At 37.6% G+C, this 19,421-nt stretch overlaps 1 protein-coding gene across 2 annotated transcripts in view; it reads right to left on the bottom strand.

The window, feature by feature from the left end:
- Positions 1-279: 279 nt before the first annotated feature.
- Positions 280-19,421, bottom strand: part of Polr1E (RNA polymerase I subunit E) — a 107,459-nt gene continuing 88,317 nt past the window's right edge. For both annotated transcript variants that reach the window (XM_067156185.2, XM_067156190.1), the window contains one exon: positions 280-567. In XM_067156185.2, the coding sequence (XP_067012286.2) occupies positions 438-567 (130 nt within the window). In that variant the 3' untranslated portion in view covers positions 280-437. The remainder of the gene's footprint in view (positions 568-19,421) is intronic.

The raw sequence follows: 19,421 nt of genomic DNA, 5'->3' as shown, positions 1-19,421 counted from the left end.
TTCTTATGCACCTCTGAGACAGAGTACAACCAGCATTCAAGGTAAATTATTTATATTACGTTCATATGCATGTTTATAGCTGATGTTAGATATGTTTGATTGAGTTTTAATTTGCCATATTTTCAGTCTACGTACAGACATCAAATGCTTCTGCCCATGAAATGTTAAACCCTCTGTTCAAATGACTTTCCAACACTATCATGCTTATGACCTTCAACGAATGGGTGGGAGAATGAGTGGATGGACGAGTTGACAGGTGGAGAAAAAATAGCTTGCATATTCATTTTATATGATCTTGTTCAATCTCTTGAATGTCTAAATTATACCTAGAAATTCTCTTTTGAATAGTAATTGCAATATACAAAATATTAACAAATTACATTAAAATTATTAATCAACTGAACAAGTAGCATATTATTACTGTAATTAACACCCATTTATCTTCTCTTCCTCTTCTTCTTGGAATCAGGTTTTACTAGTGGAGGTAAAGGCAATTTCAGCACGACAACAGACTTATTGGTCTTAGATGCTGGAACAAGTCCAAGTATTTGACACAACTCCTGAACTCTGAAAGGAAAAAAAGAGGAAAATGAAATCACATTTGAATAATTTAATGTCCTTAAACTCTTGTATGTATAATTCAAGAGAGATGACTATTACTTTAACGTCTCTGACAACCGTAAAAGTAGTTAGTGGGACATAAAGCCAATAACATTATTACTATTACTTTAATGGGAAAAACAATGGGATTATCAGACCACAATCCAAGATACTTGGACGTTTCAAAGAATATAAACCCATTCACTACCAAAGCTGTATACAAGTAAGTATCCGCCAAACCATTATATTTATGTTTTGGTGCAGTGTCTGCTTTGCTGAATCAATGTATATATATATATATGGGACAGAGTGTCGTTTTGAATGAAATTCATTCACTTGCTTACATAAAACATTTATTACATTTTACGACACATTTATAAGATACATTCAATACACAACATTGGGCACTGTGGTCAGATGCACTCGATAATAGTAAGTCATATCACCCCTCATCTCATCTCGCCCAGAGTCACGCAAGCATACAATCTCTCATCCCCTTCGGTCCACACCACTTCCGGATGGGGACCTTCAAATGAATACAATGAAGGGTGCTGCCATCTGTCCTTATGTAATAGCGAGCAACTAGGCAGGACCAGCGACGCCTAGGACAGAACATGCTCCCCACCACTGAATCACCCTGATTCAACAGAATTAAACTGCCTGATATGCCCTCATGATGGTTCAGTTCAATTAAAGCACCACACAGGGACTGACACAGAGAGCTCAGGTTCAGTAACCACAATGAGTAGATCATTTCAACAAAAACACACATAAATATAACACTCTCTCTCTCTCTCGAGTTCTCAGTGCAAGTCACCACCACAACACCGTAAGTATACAATTTCAAAATGAAAAAAAGATACAAGTCACATGAAACACACATTATAGTGTTAGCCACAACGATCCTGTTTAGTGTTCAATAGGTAACAGAATTAAACTTCTTAACAGGTTCTTTCAAAAGACCACTGTTTGTTATGATGGTAGCCACCAGCGCAAGTCCATCCTTTCCAGGGTGAACACTCTCCACCACTGCCGATTTCCAACTTCCAACAAAGAGTAGGAAGGTTGTCCTCCTTCAGCAGTACAAATGTTCCAGCAGCTAGGTTCTCCTTGGGACAGGTCCATTACTTCCTCTTACTTACTTACTTACTTACTTACTTACTTACTTACTTACTGGTCAGCGCTACAATCCATGTAGGGCCTTGGCCTCCTTAATCACCTGCCTCCATTCGTCCCGATCCTTGGCTTTCCTTCTCCAGCATTTAACTCTCATCTTTCTAAGGTTGTCCTCAACATCATCAATCCATCTCTTCATGGGTCTTCCTCTCCTCCTTCTTCCTTCTGGTTTTCCTATAAAGACTTTTTTGACAGTACTGGTTTCTACCATTCTCTGAAAATGACCAGCCCACCAAATTCTTCCCTGCTTAATTTTAACAACATATCTGGCTGGCCAAACAATCTCTGCAGCTCTGCATTTGTCCCCATTCTCCATCCATCCTGATCTCTAACTGCTCCAAATACCTTTCTCAATATCTTCCTTTTCCACTGTAACAGCCACTGTTCTTCTCTAGTAGCCATCACCCAGCATTCTGAGCCATACATCACTATAGGTCTTAGTACTGTTGTGTATATTTTTATTTTAGTATTCCTACTGACATTCTTGGATTTAAACATATTTTGCAAGGCGTAAAAGCATTGGTTCCCACTTGTTATCCATTCCTGTATTTCCAGAGGTTGTATTGTCTGCAGTTATTTATTATTGAGCCTAGATATTTGAAAGTTGTAACTCTTTGATATTCCTTCCCATATATTCTCACTGTGGTCCTTTCTCTTGCTCCCTCTGTCTCTCCCATCTTCAAATATTTGTTTTATTTATATTCACTTCTAGCCCTAAGTCCTGTGTTTTCTCTTCTAACAAAGCATAGTTCTCTTCAAGAGCTCTTTTGTTTCGTGCAATAATTGCCACATCATCAGCATATGCTATCACTTGTACTAATCTGTTCAGGATGGTTCCCCCGGGTTGATGGTTAGTTGGCGTATTACTTTTTCCAATGCTAAATTGAATAGGAGTGTGGAGAGAACACTGTCTCAGCCCCTTTTCAACTAAAAACGCCTCGGACAGGTCCTGTTCCACTCTCACCTTGCATACGGTTGTTTTCAAAGTAATTTCTGTCAACCTAACCAATTTCCTCGGGATTCCAAACTCTCTCATAATTTCATAAATTTTACCTCTATCTAGGCTGTCATATGCTTGTTTAAAATCAACATACAGCTGGTGCAGCTGCTTGTCATAATCATAAAACTTCTCCAGTAATTCTCACAATATAAAAATCTAATCCAGTGTAGAGCGATTTTTTCTAAAAACTGCTTGGTAATCCCCTAGTATCCTTTCATCCATGGTTCCAGTCTTGAGGATAATATATTACTGAAAACCTTGTAAGTTCCATCCATCAAAGTAATCCCTCGGTAATTTCCGCATACTGCCTTATCTCCTTTCTTATGTATTGGACATATTATGACCAATGTCCAATCCTTGGACATTTTCTCCTTCATCCAAACCTCCTTTATCAACTCATGGACAGCCTTCTCTACTCCTTCTCCCCCATATCTCAACGGTTCTGTCTCCATCCCATCTTTACCTGGGGCTTTGTCATTCTTTAATGCTTTAATTGCTATCCTGACCTCTTCTAAATCTGGCTGCTCTATTAACTCTTCATTCAATTCTCCTTCTTCTCCATCATCACTGATGTTTTCCTCTTCTCTATCATCCTCCTTATTTCCATTGAGTACCTTGTAAAAATACTCCTGCCATCTTTCGAGCACTTTGCTTTTGTCACCGATGAGGTTTCCATCCTCGTCCTAAAAGAAAATAGCTCTTGGTTGAAATCCTCTCTTAAGATCTTTTGTTCTCTCATAAAACTTTCGTACCACATTTCTATCCTTCATTTCATCCAGTTCTTCGATTCTCTTTCTCTCAAAAGCTCTGTTTTTGGTTCTACATATCTTATCGGCTCTTCTCCGCTTCTCTCTGTACTCTTCCACTGCTTGCCTTGTCCTCCTTTGAAGCATTCTTTTCCTAGGTTCATTCTTCTCTTGAATTAGTGTTCAGCATTCTTCATCAAACCATTCTGCTCTCTTTACACGTTCCTTCTAACCCAAAGTATCATCTGCAACTTCACTGATAGTTGTTCTCAGTATCTCCCACTTACTTTCCACTTCTCCTTTCTCCCATAAGTCCTTTCTTATTTCCAAAGATTCTGCTATTTTCTTCTTGTATTTCTCTTGCAATTCCTCGTTTTTTAGACCCTCTACATTATGCTTTTGTCTTTCTTCTTACTTTTTCCATCCTTGCCAAATCTATTTTTTGTCTGTATTTTATTCTTACAAGATAATGGTCTGAATCAGCATCAGCATCTCTACAACTTCTAACATCCATGATGTCTGATGCATGCCGCCTGTCTATGATAACATGGTCCATTCGATTTCTTGTTACACCATCTGGTGATATCCATGTCTCCTTTATGTTTTTCTGCAGGTGCCAAGTACTTTTGATTATCATCTGCTTCCAACTTGCAAAGTCCATAAGTCTCAAACCATTATTATTACAGACTTTGTGCAAGCTTTCTTTCCCTACTACATGTTTATACACCTCTTCTCTTCCAATCTTTGCATTTAGATCTCCAAGGATCGTTTTCATGTCATGTGTTTGAACTTTGTTAATTTCATCCCCCAATTTGGTGTAAAATGCATCTTTTTCCTCCCCTTCTGCCTCTTCTGTAGGGGCATACACATAAAACACTGTAACATTGAAGAATTTTGCTCGAAGTCTCAATTAGCACATCCTATCGTTGATTGCAGTAAAGTTGATCACGCTTTGCTTTACAGACTTTTGTATGAGGAATACTGTGCCATTACTGCCTTCTTCTCCTCCACTGTACATCAGGATATGTTGACCAGACATTATCATCCCTTGCCCCTTCCATCTTAGTTCCTGCAATACTGCTATTTTCACTCCATACTTATCCAGTTCATTCCTTAATTCCTTCAACATGCCAGGTCCCTTTAATATCTTATATTCCACGTTGCTACTATGATAAATGTTTCCGTTTTTTAAGCCGTTTTTCTCGCCGGGTCCTCACCAAGTTATCCACTTTTCCTGTAGTATGTCTTAAGGTATCCATAACATCTGTCTTTATACGAGGTAGGGGAGTTAACCCTACACCTAACCCCCAACCTGGAGGACCAGGGTATCACTCTTAGTCTGGATCATCACCTTAGACCTGTCCAGCTTGGGTGGCCCTACCAGCAGCATGTGCTCCCGCCGGCATAGCTCTAAGGATCATTTGAACATGCAAGCCTCCAAACACCCAGCAAAATGTATTTTGACTTCGTCAAGGCAGTGATACCTTCTGGAGGCCATTTCTTCCTCTGTTGCGGTGAATTTAGGTAATCAGCAGACAACCTCTTCCACAACGGCTACTGCATTGTCTGGGTATGCTACCACTGGGACAATCTGTTGATGGGCAGGTCAGTAATGGTTGTAAGGAAGGCAACAACTAGAAAGTGAGCATGTGATAAATAATGAAGGTCATTAGGGTCATTGGATAAGGCAGTTAAAGGGCAAGAAATAAGACATGCTTCTATTTGCCCAATAAGGGTACACAGCTCCTCAAATGTTAATAGTGCATTACCCACAACTCTTCTCAAGTGGTATTTCATGGACTTGACAGGTGCTTCCTAAAGTCCGCCAAAGTGTGTAAACCTGGCAGGTATAATGTGCCACGTAATTCCTTCCCCTGCTAATGAACGCTTTATCTTTTCACAAGAACTGGTTGAAAGGAATGGTTTTTGCAGATCTTGCATCCTTCTGTTTGCTCAAGTGAAGTTAGTGCCATTATCACTATAGATTGTGGAGTATTTTCCACGTCGAGCAATGAATCTCCTCAAAGCTGCTATGAAGGCATCAGTAGAGAGGTCACTCACCACCTCCAAGTGAAGAATCTTGGTAGCCAGACAGATGAAGAATGCAATGTAACTCTTCATTGTCTGTTTACTTCTTACGTTTCCCCTCTTGACAAGGAACAGACCAGCATAATCAGCTCCTACATTAAGAACTAGGCGACTCTAAGACAGGTTAGACATTTGTGGATCACTCTTTGCATAACTGCCCTGATTGTACGAATTCAAAATGTTGCTCATAAAGATGCAATTACTAGTTGTGCAATCGAAGCCGACTTTCAACCTATTAGGTCGTGTTACGTACATTTAGTACGTGTTGAAGAGATGTTAAGTACAGAACAAAAATGGCCAACCAGACACCAGTGGGATCCGAACCCACAACCTCAAGTAAAGTTAGTGCCATTATCACTATAGATTGTGGAGTATTTTCCACGTCGAGCAAATGTACGTAACACGACCTAATAGGTTGAAAGTCGGCTTCGATTACAATGCGGTCGTGAAAATTCAATATTCATTGACTAGTTGTGCACCTGCATGCAAAAGCCTAATATGTTCTGCCATCACAAGAAGGTTTGTCAAAGCATGCTGGGGAAGAAGGATGAGCTGGTGCTTAGTAACATAAGATAGATTTGAATTTCAAGTCTTCCTCCTACCCTTAACATTCCCTTATAATCTAAGAAAGGATGTAAATCTGCAATTTTTCTCTTCTTTAAGATGCAGCATTTAGCATTAAGATCGGCTATCTCTTGAGCATAACACACTTGTTGTGCAATCTTGATACAGGAGTGCAAGGCCATCCGCAGCTCTTGTGCAGTTAATATCCCCAATCTCTTGTTTTGAGGATTGGCACTGTTTTGAACGAATCACCAACAATATGCAGTAATTCGAGTCAGTTGGGACAGTGACGAGTACTTCAGCATAAATTCATCCAAACTGGTACCTACCAACATAACTACAGGAAGTATACGTCTTGACTCAGGTACTTCCTCTTCCGTGTGGGACGACATTGTGCCTGGCCTTGGTTCAGTGGGCTCGGTTAACCAAGAGGGTCCGTGCCACCACAGGTTCATACCTTGTAGTTGTCCTGGAGCAACACCTCTGGATATTAGGTCTGGATTGCAACTGGTAGGAATGTGACTCCATTCTGCCTTGTGAGAATATTCTTGAACTGAAGAGACTCTGTTGGCCACAAATGTTTTCCACCGTGTAGCAGGAGATGCGATCCAAGCTAAGACGATGGTGGAGTCAATCCACAGGTACAGCTTGCTGACTGGGAAAGACAAAACTGGAAGGGTCTTGTGGAGTAGTCGGGCAAGTAGAAGAGCTCCACACAGTTCAACTCTTGTAGTGTCAGTTTCTTCAGCGGTGCTACTCTGGATTTAGAACATAATAATCTGACACAGGTCTATCCCATTTTGTCGACAGACTGTACATATTACATAAAATCAGCTTCATGGTCCGTATCGCACTTCAATAGATTCACAATTAAGTATTTAATTTATTTTCCACCTAGTCGATACAATGATTGCTTAAGGCAATTTTTAATGGTCAAAAGTGGTACATGTTTCGTATATTTTTAAGGACACTTCCTCTAAAGCATTACTTTGTCAATGTTATATATTTTTCATCTAAACAGTGTTATGTGGCTGAAGATGTTGATAATATACAAAACATGTACCACTTTTGACCATTAAAAATTGCCTTAAGCAATCATTGTATCGACTAGGTGGAAAATAAATTAAATACTTAATTGTGAAGACTGTACATATACACAAGCTCCATAAGCAAGTTCTGAAGCATCAGAAAAACCATAAATTGGTACATCAACAGGGGGTCTCTCACACATGACTAACTGCTCAATATAAAGTTCTCTTACTGCTTGCAGCCGAAAGTGAAATTCTTCCCATTCTCTGAATAGTTGAGGTAGGAATCTGTCATCCCAGTTCAGATTGACTAGCCAAAGTTTTTCAGCATAAAAATAAGAAATTACCAATGGACTGACTAACCAAGTGGATCAAATACAGATAAAGTTTTTCGTTACATGAGTTATATGAGTATCAGCATGATAGGGACTGTCTGAATAAAGGTTACCACAAATGAGAACAGTATCCATTACTGGATGCCATAATAAGCCTAAAGATTTCATGCTAGAACATTTATCGAGATGTAAAGGGAACTGGATTTCCCTGTCCTCTTCTGAATTTGCTTCCAGTAATGCTGGGTAGTTTCCACACCATTTCCTGAGGTGAAATCCTCCACTCTTTAACAAACTAGCGTGTGTGTAGCGTGCTTAAGTATCCCCTTGAGGGTTAGACTTATTCCTATCAGCTTGTTGCCTGTGCGATGGTACAGTGTGCTGTGAGATAGGGAAGTTCACCAGAGCTTGCCGTTTGTGCTCAATAAATTACAGCAAGTCATCAAGTAATGGAACCTGAGTGTCTGCCTGTGATAATTCCCAGTCTCATCTATTACAAGCATCAATTCCTTGAGCATACAGTTGAGTCAATATAACTTCATGCAGTGGGATAGTTCTAGGGCCTTGAGTGCATTCAAATAACTATTGAAAGTGTTAGAGTATCTGTAGCTGTTTCACTGGAGACTGATTTTAAAGTTAAGAGCTCTTTAACATGAGTGGCTGCTGTTAGTTTCTTGTTCTCAAATTTGTCCTTCAACATTTTCCATGCTACCTCGTAATTTGCCTCTGTGATGAGTAGATTTTGAATTAACTGCCTGGCTGGACCCTTGAATACAGGTGCTAAGTAATGAAATTTCTGGACACCTGGCAGATTGTTGTTGTTATGGATCATAACTTAAAAACAGTCTGCAAATGAGAGCCAGCTTGTGCACTTCCCATTAAAATGTGGAATGTTAATAGCCAGCAACTTTAAACTCGCAACGCTGCTGACCTGGGTTCTACCCGAATCTACCATGTGACGTGATGCGTCTTCAAGGTACGCTATTATTTTACTCATTTCACCCTTACTTTGTAGTATTTAGTGTCAAATTCAGCACATGCCTGCTCATGTGCTTGTTCATTTTCAATGTCTTCTAGTTCTAATTACCGAGCTCGATAGCTGCAGCCGCTTAAGTGCAGCCAGTATCCAGTATTCGGGAGATAGTAGGTTCGAACCCCACTGTCGGCAGCCCTGAAAATGGTTTTCCGTGGTTTCCCATTTTCACACCAGGCAAATGCTGGGGCTGTACCTTAATTAAGGCCACGGCCGCTTCCTTCCCACTCCCAGCCCTTCCCTGTCCCATCGTCGCCATAAGACATATCTGTGTCGGTGCGACGTAAAGCAAAAAAAAAAAAAAAAACTAGTTCTAATTCTGTCTGCAAGTCATCAAACTTCAACATTAATGTACTCATGTCTTCATACCGTAGTTTAATTTCATGAAAATTTGAATGCTGCTGAGTAATGAAATTTTCAATGAAGGTTTGCGCTTTAAACTATGACCTCTGCTTAAGAAGCTTTTGCCTCCATGATGGAGGGGGTAACACAAAGACAAGTACTGACCTGCCTTCTCAGCTTTCATTTTCCTCTAGTGCTGGAACATGAACCTGGCACTGCCAGGTGATGTCATTAAAGAGCACTTCCAAGTATTTTCATGCAACTGTTGAAATTAGACATCCTTATTTACATGCCATGCTGTTTCCACAAGGTCCTCATGGTGTAGATAATCTGGCCCAGTAATTGGACCATGTTTTGAACGTAATTCATTCACTTGCTTAAATAAAACATTTATTACACCTTATGACAGTTATATAAGACACATTACATACACAATATTGGCCACTGTGGGCAGATGCAGTTGATAATAGTAAGTCATATCGTCCCTCATCTCACCCAGAGGCATACAGTCTCTCATCCCCTTCCGTCCACACCACTTCCGGGTGGGAACCTTCAAATGAATACACTGAAGGGTGCTGCCACCTGTCCTTATGTAATAGTGAGCAACTAGGCAGGACTAGCGACGACTAGGATGGAACAGCCTTGCTTTCAATTTCTGCAGGAATGTTCAAAGAGACTAGGTTTTACAGATATACTACTCCATTTTGCACACTTTTTAAGCAATCTGATGTTATTTCATCTTCACTGAGGTATGATATTGCACCATCCTGAGGGGGTTTCTTTCTTGCACCATATTGGGCGACCCATCAATTGCTCCGGCTATTTTCCCCTCATCCAACCATCACTTCTACGGATCATTAAATGGACCAATGCATTTAATAAAAAACGATGCTAAGTGTTGGTAGCTATGCTCGCTTCTAACATTCATTGAATAAACAGTAACCGCATCATAAAATTTAAGCGATATCGCAATTTTCATTTCTCTTATCACATTTATCGATAGGATAATCCTTAAATTGCCACGCGACACCTCTCAGGAATAATTAAAATGCATCTGTGAATAGCATTATTTTTACGTGAGGTCAATTGGGAAACCGCATTTCCTTTTTAATAAATTACCATCGATACCATCCATCCACCGGAATCAATGTCAAGTTGTCCAAGTCCAATCATTCGAAGAAAAGAAAAGAAATTAAAATAAAAGTTTTTTTAAAAATTAATTAATTCAAAATCATCTATACCATAATGATATTAGCCTATCTTCAATAATAACCTCTAAATTGAATAATCTATAGTTTATTTCATGATTCTAGAATCATAAAAGAAAATCTGATAACATTTATTTACATCAATTATCTTCCTCCTCTCTATATGGAAAAATTTAAATTTAATCTATCTACAATCTGGTTCAACTGATCCTCTTGCACTTATTATCCGCATCATAAAAATAAAGAATAAATTCTCTTAATCACATAAATCGTAGGTACATATTCTATCTGTTGAAGAAGTAGTTTAATATTCTCTGAAATTAATTATCATAATAATAATGACAATTAATTGATAAGCAGAAAAAATTAATATGGGTTTAAAAAAATCTAAGTCCCTAAGCCTTAGTAAACTTCATAATAAATATGCTTAATCTGAGTCCATCAGCTCTTGTTTCTTTCTATAAAAAAAAAAAAGCTTATTTTCGTCGATATTAAATTGATATTCTGTCACTAACAAATGTATATCTTCCAATATTATAACGTCAGCAGTTGCAAGTAAGTTCCAACAGCTCAAAATGGCTATTTCGAATATATATCGATCATTAAATGAAAAATATTGGTCACTTTGACCATGTCATTTGGTTAAAATATTCAGATAACATCCTAAAATTAAATGTAGGTATCGTATAAAGATCAATTATTATCGTAGTTCAAATAGAAATTATACCTATCATGATTTATGGTTTCACCAATGTCCAATCAAGTATTAAAAAAAATTCATAGGAATGTATTTGGTAACCTACTTTATTTAATTGTGGTAGAGATTCAAATTATGAAGTTGCTCTATCAATTAAATACATTCTCGATACCAAACTTCAAATAATATTCAGTACAACGTTGACATATTCTCTAAGAAGACAACAAGTTTCCCTTTTTTTATTTCTTATTTGGATATTTAATCTGAAGACAGTTTACGGTAACCCACATACGAAATCTACGATGTATTTCATTGTATTCATGTACCACTAACCCAATATATCTCGCATTACCATTTTAATATCTTGCCGCATATGTCAAACATCACCATTGGCCAGTAATACGTCGTATTTACCACCAAAATTATCTTTAAGCATATCTATCTCTCCATTTACCAATATTAATTATCATAATATCTCGTCATTCATTCCCATAAATATATCTCAGCGAATAATTATTCGTAAAACCACATCAACATGTCACTTAAATCCTAACTTCCCTACGTAAACATTTATCATTTCCAACTAGGCAGCAAATCATCTAAACATATCATTAATGTACTGCAACGGTACATTTCTGGGTTAAGTTTCATTTGTAATACACATGAACAAGTTATCCTGTAAATGAAACACATGTATAAACTAAACAAGTTAATATTTACTCACATGTCATCGCGTCGTAATAGTAACCAGATCTAAGTTACTCAGAAATCAACTATCTTCTTTAAAACATTATGTCTGGGATATGTCTCTTTGTATACGTTGTTTCAATCCCATAATGGTTGAAAACATCACTTTAAATCTCTCCTTGTTCAATTATAAACATTCCTATACTATGACATTGATTATAAACTCTGGAAGAAATACCTACTGCCATAATGATAAATCAACTAGGATAATCTCATTGCAAAGATAGTATCGACTGAGATTTCATCACGAAGAACTCCGTAACAAGCAACATACCAATGTTCACTACAAATATTTAAATACTACGTCTACGACACATTAGTTTCAAGATAATAAAATAATTCTTTGGAACTTAGCTTGCGGCTGCTGATGTTAGATGACTGGGTTAGGCTCCGATGTTGTCATCTTAGGGCTGCGTAGAAAGTCCCCAACATCCATTACGTCACCATCAGGTTGTAGTCTCAAAACCCGGGTTAGCAGGAACAGCTGGGTGGTCTACGTCGGAAAGTCGGCTCCATCTCCGATTTAGCCTCTCATGTTGTAGCCGTTAGTCATATGTGAAAGAAACATTTCCAATATGACAATTAATATCACGTCCATATCCTTCAGAATGTTCTACAAAGAATCTAGATTATATTTTTGTTTCAGGTTATTATGTCAGAAATTCAATGTCAATTCCTTGTGACAGATTTTAACAGGTAAAATCATCAAATTAGCTTTTAATTTTTTTTATCCAGCCAATCAACCTATAATACGTTAAATTTGACTTGGTATTTCGTAACGGCGTTCAGTCTCTATTCCGACTACTGTCCGGATACTATTCAACTTCTTCTGACTTTCCGCCTCGATATTTGATCAGATATAGGCGTAATTCTAAAATTTCTTCACTGTGCAGGTTCTTCAGCTCTTATTAATTGAAATATCTCCCTTCTTCTTTCCGCGAGGATTATTTTTTTCGTGGATAAATTTACTTCGAAGTTTTGCGTACCAAATTTTTTTATTGTTCACCCACTTCCTCTTTTTTAACAATTTTAAAAACTTTCTATTATTTTTTTATCACGGCCGCATGGATCCTTTATAACTTTACGTCTCACTCCATGACCTAGGCATACTTAATTCGCCAAATGAACATCTTTCCCGTCACATGCATGGCCTCCTTGATTTTATGCGTCCGTATTATACATATTCTGAAATCACGGCCTATTTCACTTAATATATTCGTTCTTTTTAGATGTATGGCTCAATTACATAATCTTTGCGATCTCATTACCGTGCATGGCAAACTTTTAACATCGTATGACATCCTTTATTCCGTTATCAGGACGATGAAAACGGTACAATATCTTTCCGGCATTGTGTAGACATCACAATATCTCAAAGTACAGTAGAGTCTCGATTATCCGACCTAAACGGGACCTGGAGTATGTCAGATCATTGAAAATGTTAGATAATACAGAATAACTTTGAAAATGAACTAAAACAAACAGGAAGGCTATACTGTATCACTATGTTTTATGGTACTCTATTTATTGACTTATCAATTCAATTGTACAGTAGATGCAGTATTGAACGAAAATATTCCAAATGTCTTACGAAAAGAAACTTATCAACAATGTCTGCTTGCCTGCTGATTCACGTTTTCTTGGTGCGAGATCCCGCCATCAATGATAATCCTTCACTGTGAGTCATTGTTTTCTCCTTTTGTTCTGCAATGCCTCGTTCTTCTTCTTCATCATCCTCATTTTCGTTAGCATTCACAAAACAAATATCAGGGTCAGTTAGTTCAAACAGCTGATCTTGTGCACACCACTTACATCTTGAGTCATTGCATCCTCACAGCCAGGAATGCAATTCAGTAAGGGAACAATGTTTTCCATTTCTTCTTGTACCACCTCCTCCTGATGTTCAACCTCACTGAACAATATGTTCCAAGACTTTCTAATGTCGTTGTTTCAACTTCTTCCCAAGACTGCGCTATCCAGTATGCCACGTCTTTCATGTCGTTTCCTTTTAACTTTTCTATCATGTCGTTACCATTGTCCATTTTCTCTATCAGGGATGAAAGGAGTTTCTGCTGATATTTCCACTTCAATGTTTCCAGCACACCTTGGTCCATTGGCGACATAATGACGTCACGTTAGGAGGGAGGAACATGAAGATGAACAGCAACATTAACAGAAATGTTTTTAAATGCCCTAGGCTTCTTTACTTTACCGATCATAAGCAATTTGCTTTTAAGTTCCCAGTAATATTACTACAGACAAGAACAGTAACTCTTTCCTTACTACGCTTGCAGCCAGGTGCAGACGTCTTGGCTTGGGCTGTGAGAGTTTTGATGGCAGCATCTTGAAATTCAGCCCATTCTCATCACAATTAAAAATCTGATCACTGGTCAATCCTTAAGCAAGAATTATTTCTTGAAATTCCCTTTTAAATTTCACAACCTCATCGGATTTAGCTGAAAGTTTTTCTCCACAGATATTAAGCTGCCCAACGCTGTACCCTTTTTACCACCAATCAAGCCACCCAGCACTGGCAGTAAAATTAGGGTCCCCTTCATTAACCTCCTTCTGGAAATACACTGCCATTTATTGCAGAATGGGGCCAGATATTGACAAGCCTTTTTCCCAGTTTTAAGTGAACCAAAGAAATAGTGCTTCACTTACTTTTTCGTACTCACATTTTTCATTGTTTTTCTAATTTTCAGTGCATCACTTGTTGCTCTGCTAGAGCACCACTTTTCAATGTCTTCCCTCTTATGTTTCCAGTCTCCCACTGTAACACGTCCAACACCATAATCTGATGCCACTTTTTGAAGAGTTACCCCTTTGTCCAGTCTCTTTAACCCACTCAAGTTGTCTCCCACAGAAACAATCACTTTCTTCCATTTACTCGCCATACTCACAGGGAAGAACTATAACATCCGCGCCCAACCAATACTACACTGAACAACGACTGAAAAGTCACTGCACCTGTCCTTGAGGAAAAACCCAGTCCTACCGCACGCCCACCAGTGCTTGTCCCACGGTCGCACCCTCCACACCGGGTGTCCCAGAACTGCCTCCACCTAAAGTTCAAATTAAGTCTACCAGTGTCGGATAACATGGAATGTCGGATAAGCAAAGGTCGGTTGAGCGAGACTCTACAGTACACATTCATCTCCTATTGAAGAAAAAGAATGTTTTCTCATGAACAATGAATCGAAAGAGGAAGATAGAGAATATATGGTGTTAGAAAAAATGGTAGCAATGAATCTGATGGAGAATTGCCACCTCCTTCTGATAAAAGGATGAAGAAATCACACATTATAAAGTAGGCCAACCTATTTTCTTGGTTATCAGGTATGATTTTCCCATTTGTTCATGATTTTGATAACACCATTTCTGGAATCACCAATTTTGCACAATATTCCAGAAATAGTTTTGGTAAAAAAAAATATATATATATATATTGAACCCGAGTGATAGGGGTCGTAATTTAATCATGATTCGATTTCCGAAGTAGAATATGGTACGCGTATTGAAATTAAGAAAACTGGTTGAAAATATTCAGACCTAGGTAATGTTGAAATACGAGCTGAGTACGCGACATAGAGGAGCCGTGAGGATTAGCCTGTCACAATGGGTCGAGTGCTGTTCTCGGTAGGGGGCCTATTAATTTAGCGACCAGAAGATGCGGATGTACACAAATATGTTTCGTACAAGAAGAGAAAGGAGAGACAGGAAACAATGGAAAGATTGCAACATTTGCGCTGTGAAGATATATTTGTGTCAAGCAGAAACTTTCCGTGATGTCACGTATTCTCGGAATTAGAGAATGGGAATGACCAAAGCCTCAGGGCATGTTGTCAAGTTGTTACAAAGGAAAATTCAAATGAACCGCTTGCTCTAGTCCAATCACAAAATTCATTTGGCCAGCCAGGATTACCATCTTGAAAGATATGAAATAAAGTGTCAATTAATTTCGAAAGTAATCATTAATCAATTATATATGAATCAAATTAAGGAGATTTTTAGATGTCATGCGTAGAAGAATAATAAATAATAAGCTCCAAATTAAATAAATTGAAGACTGAATTTCTTGGAAACAGGGCATCTCAAATGCTACTGGCCGAAAGATGACCACGCCGTGAGAGACACTACGAAACTCGTGAATTATCTGTTAATATCTCCGAAATCTGCGATTGGTATTAAAATATGTGATGATTAAAATTTGTGAATTAATAATTATGAGTAATAATACTGGTGCTACTAAACCTTAAATGCTAATAAACGTGTTGTTTAAATTACGGTCCAATATTTTATAAATAAATGTCAGATATTTAATTTGCAAGTATTAGCCAGACCACGTAGGACTAATAATTGCGTGATCACGATTATCGAATTTCGGCGAATATAATTTCAGGCTGTTGCGATTATTTGTGGAAAGTGCCCTCAGAAGTAAATCAGATATAAAGAGAGATGTTGTAAAGATCATGCAGTCAGAAGATAAATATGTCATACGATGTTGTCGATGAGAAATAAGTCAGTTGAAAACTCTGTGATTAATAATTGAATAAAATGATGTTGAGATACGAAGAGAGATAAATTTCATATGGGGACAATTACCATATAATGAAGCTGTGTTGAAAGATAATGTGATACGAAGAAATGTATGAAATTAATGATATACACAGAGAAAATGAGTGTACAAATACGGGCAATGTAACAGAGTAAAATTGAATTACGCAGAGGGTAGGATTCGAACCCGTAATCGTACATACGAATTAAACGGACTGCGCCAATAGTCGTTTGCAAGACTACGGACCCAAAGATGAAAAGAGGTTAAGATTCCACATAAATGATCGTAGGGTGTGATGGTTTGGAATGACAAGTGATGATGATGATGATGGTGATGATGATGATGATGATGATGAAGGTGATGATAATGATGATGATAATAATAATAATAATAATAATAATAATAATAATAATAATAATAATAATAATAATAATAATAATAATAGGTATTGCAAATTTAAGGTTGGACCGTGATAAATGAAGGGACAATGATAAACGTGTTAAAGATGAATATAACTAATGATGTGAAACTGATGATAATAATAATAATGTTAGGACGGTGATAAATCGTAATGATCAAAATAATAATTATTATTATCATCAAAATAATAAAAATAAGGAATTTTTTTGTGGATGATTGAATATTTGAAAAGCGACCGGTATATCGAGACATCTGCGGACGTGACCAACTCATCATTATAATAATCATCATCATGTGAATAATATCATTATAATAATAATAATAATCATAACATTTGTATATTGCGACCAGTAATAATAATGATCACAATCATAATGTGGCAGTGTCACAAATCGTAGATAATAATAATAATAATAATAATAATAATAATAATAATAATAATAATAATAATAATAATAATAATAATGTTTGACCGGAACAAGTTAAAAGTTATGCGGACATCGTCCTATGATTACGCTAAATGGGCGCAAATGATAATTTCGTGGATGAATAATAATAATAAATTAAATTATTGACAGCGAAATCCCTCAGCGTAAGAATGTGAACAGAGATGATAATCATATGGTGTCTCATAACTACCTAAGACCCGGTTTGTTTATTTTTGCTTGAGGGGTGAGAGGACGTCATTGCCTGGTATTTCCCACTACACCTCGTATTATCTTATCGTGACATTGACCTATTGAGACCAGGTGGTCGAGCTCGGCATAATTAGATCATGCGTAAATATTTGTAGAGGCGAATTCCAGTTGGCATGGCATCCGCTGGGTAAATGATAGAATCCGTCCGTGAAATACATTTTTTTTGGTCATCGTAACATTACTCAACCCGATTGCCGACACTGGGAATTGTAGATATTGTCGGAGGTACTTAATCTAATTTGAATCGGGAAGCCAACGATAAAATTGATTATCCTCGGGCTCTCTACATAAAGAATGCTCGTCCTTGTGGACCATCAGATCATACAGACACTGGTTCGATCCCAACGTGATCAATTAGTGAATCATACCCCGAATTTGTGTTTCTTTTCCAGGATGGACATTATAAGTGTATTGTCACCACTTGTGAGTGACCTTATTATTTAATGTGTTGTAAAATCATTGTTTTTCTAAAGTGTATCTAAATTCAGCATGCCGGATGGCGCAATAAACTGCTCCTTCTGGCATTTATTTTCAAAGGAAACCATTCTCATAATCTTTTTATTGTAGTTAGATATTATGCCCTTGATAAAATTGAAATGTCACTTCCTAGTCCTATCATGGAGTCCTTAAATTCATGTTTATGATTGAGCGTCCCCCACTTTATATTTTTGCATGCCCCGTTCATCCCTGTGTTCACTGATGCCTCTACATTTATCACTATGATGACTTAAAATATGAACCGACACCCCTGAGATTAATGCTAGTCTGGGACTCAGAGAGTGGACGGGTACAATATACACACAAAAGTAACTTCTTCCTTTAAAGAAACCTGTCCCAGAGGGCTCACCTGGTCATGAAACATGGCAGTGAAAAGGTTAATAAACACAAAATTAAGTTTACTTGCATTACATTGAAACATAAATATAATTCGAGATTAGTTGCAATTTTATTTTAAGGGAAGGTTCACTTTTCACATAAATGTTGACTTTTAAATGAGAAGGAATGAGGTTCATACAATCACTATGATTTTTGGACAAAATGTATTAAACGGAAATCTTTAATTTCTATTCCAATTTTTCACATCCAACTCTTAAAATATCCTTGCACATTCAGTTTCAATACTCGATAAGAGGTGTTACGAACCCTGGTTAAAATACAGCTTGATTAGCATGGTTGAAATTAGGTTGCAAATGTCAACTTGCTAAACTGCTTCCCATTCTTCAGTAACACTGCCTGAGGTCCACACAGGTTGTAGAGAGCTCATCGATGAACACGACATCCAACTATATACTGCAAATGCTTGATGGGATTAAGGTTGGAGCTCTGTGCATTCCACTCTGAACTAAAGATTTCCACCTCTTCCAGGAAGTCTGACACACATCAAACAACACAGGGTTGCATCAACATGAAGTTCTCGCTTATGTAAGGAACACAAGGAATTACATGTGGACGGAGAGCTTCCCCAATACAATACAGTCACAACTCTGTTTTCAATGATTAACAGCTCAGATCACATGTTTGAGCTGATACCATCCCACACCATGATGAACTTTCCTCCATATGCCATCACTGACGATAAGGTACAGACAGCATAACATTCCCCTCGTCTCCTCCAAACCCTTTTCCTCCCATCTGAAGATCTGAGGTTTAAATCTCCACTTGTCTGTAAAAAGAACTTGCCTCCACCACTCCTCTGTCCAATCCTGATGCTTTTGGGCAAATTGCAAATAGGCCCTTCGGTGCCGTGTAGACAACAAAAGAATAAAGTAGACATAAACAAACATTTTGTATCACTCCACGTGTTCACATGTCTCACTGCCTGCTCTTTACGTCATTATGAACAAAAATGAAAATTGACATATGAACATGTTTGAATATTATAACCATATAGAAGTACAACCACCCAATTTCAGGTTAGGAAATGTTTGTAAATGACGATCTTTCAAATTTAGGTTAGGAAATTTTCATAATATAATTTGTAAAATAAAGTTGTGAATATCATGTGAGTTTGGTAAATTAAGATGTAAGAACACAGCATTTTAAGAAGGATTTTTAGTTAGGGAATATTGAACATGTATGTCCTTATATTAGTATAACTTTTAATTTGGGTAAGAGTCTGTAAAACTGGGCGAGTTGGCCGTGCGCGTAGAGGCGCGCGGCTGTGAGCTTGCATCCGGGAGATAG

The sequence above is a fragment of the Anabrus simplex genome, chromosome 1, assembly GCF_040414725.1.
Source record: "Anabrus simplex isolate iqAnaSimp1 chromosome 1, ASM4041472v1, whole genome shotgun sequence".
Classification (NCBI taxonomy): domain Eukaryota; kingdom Metazoa; phylum Arthropoda; class Insecta; order Orthoptera; family Tettigoniidae; genus Anabrus; species Anabrus simplex.
Note: the sequence above shows the minus strand (reverse complement) of the source record. Positions and strands in the feature narration are given on the sequence as shown.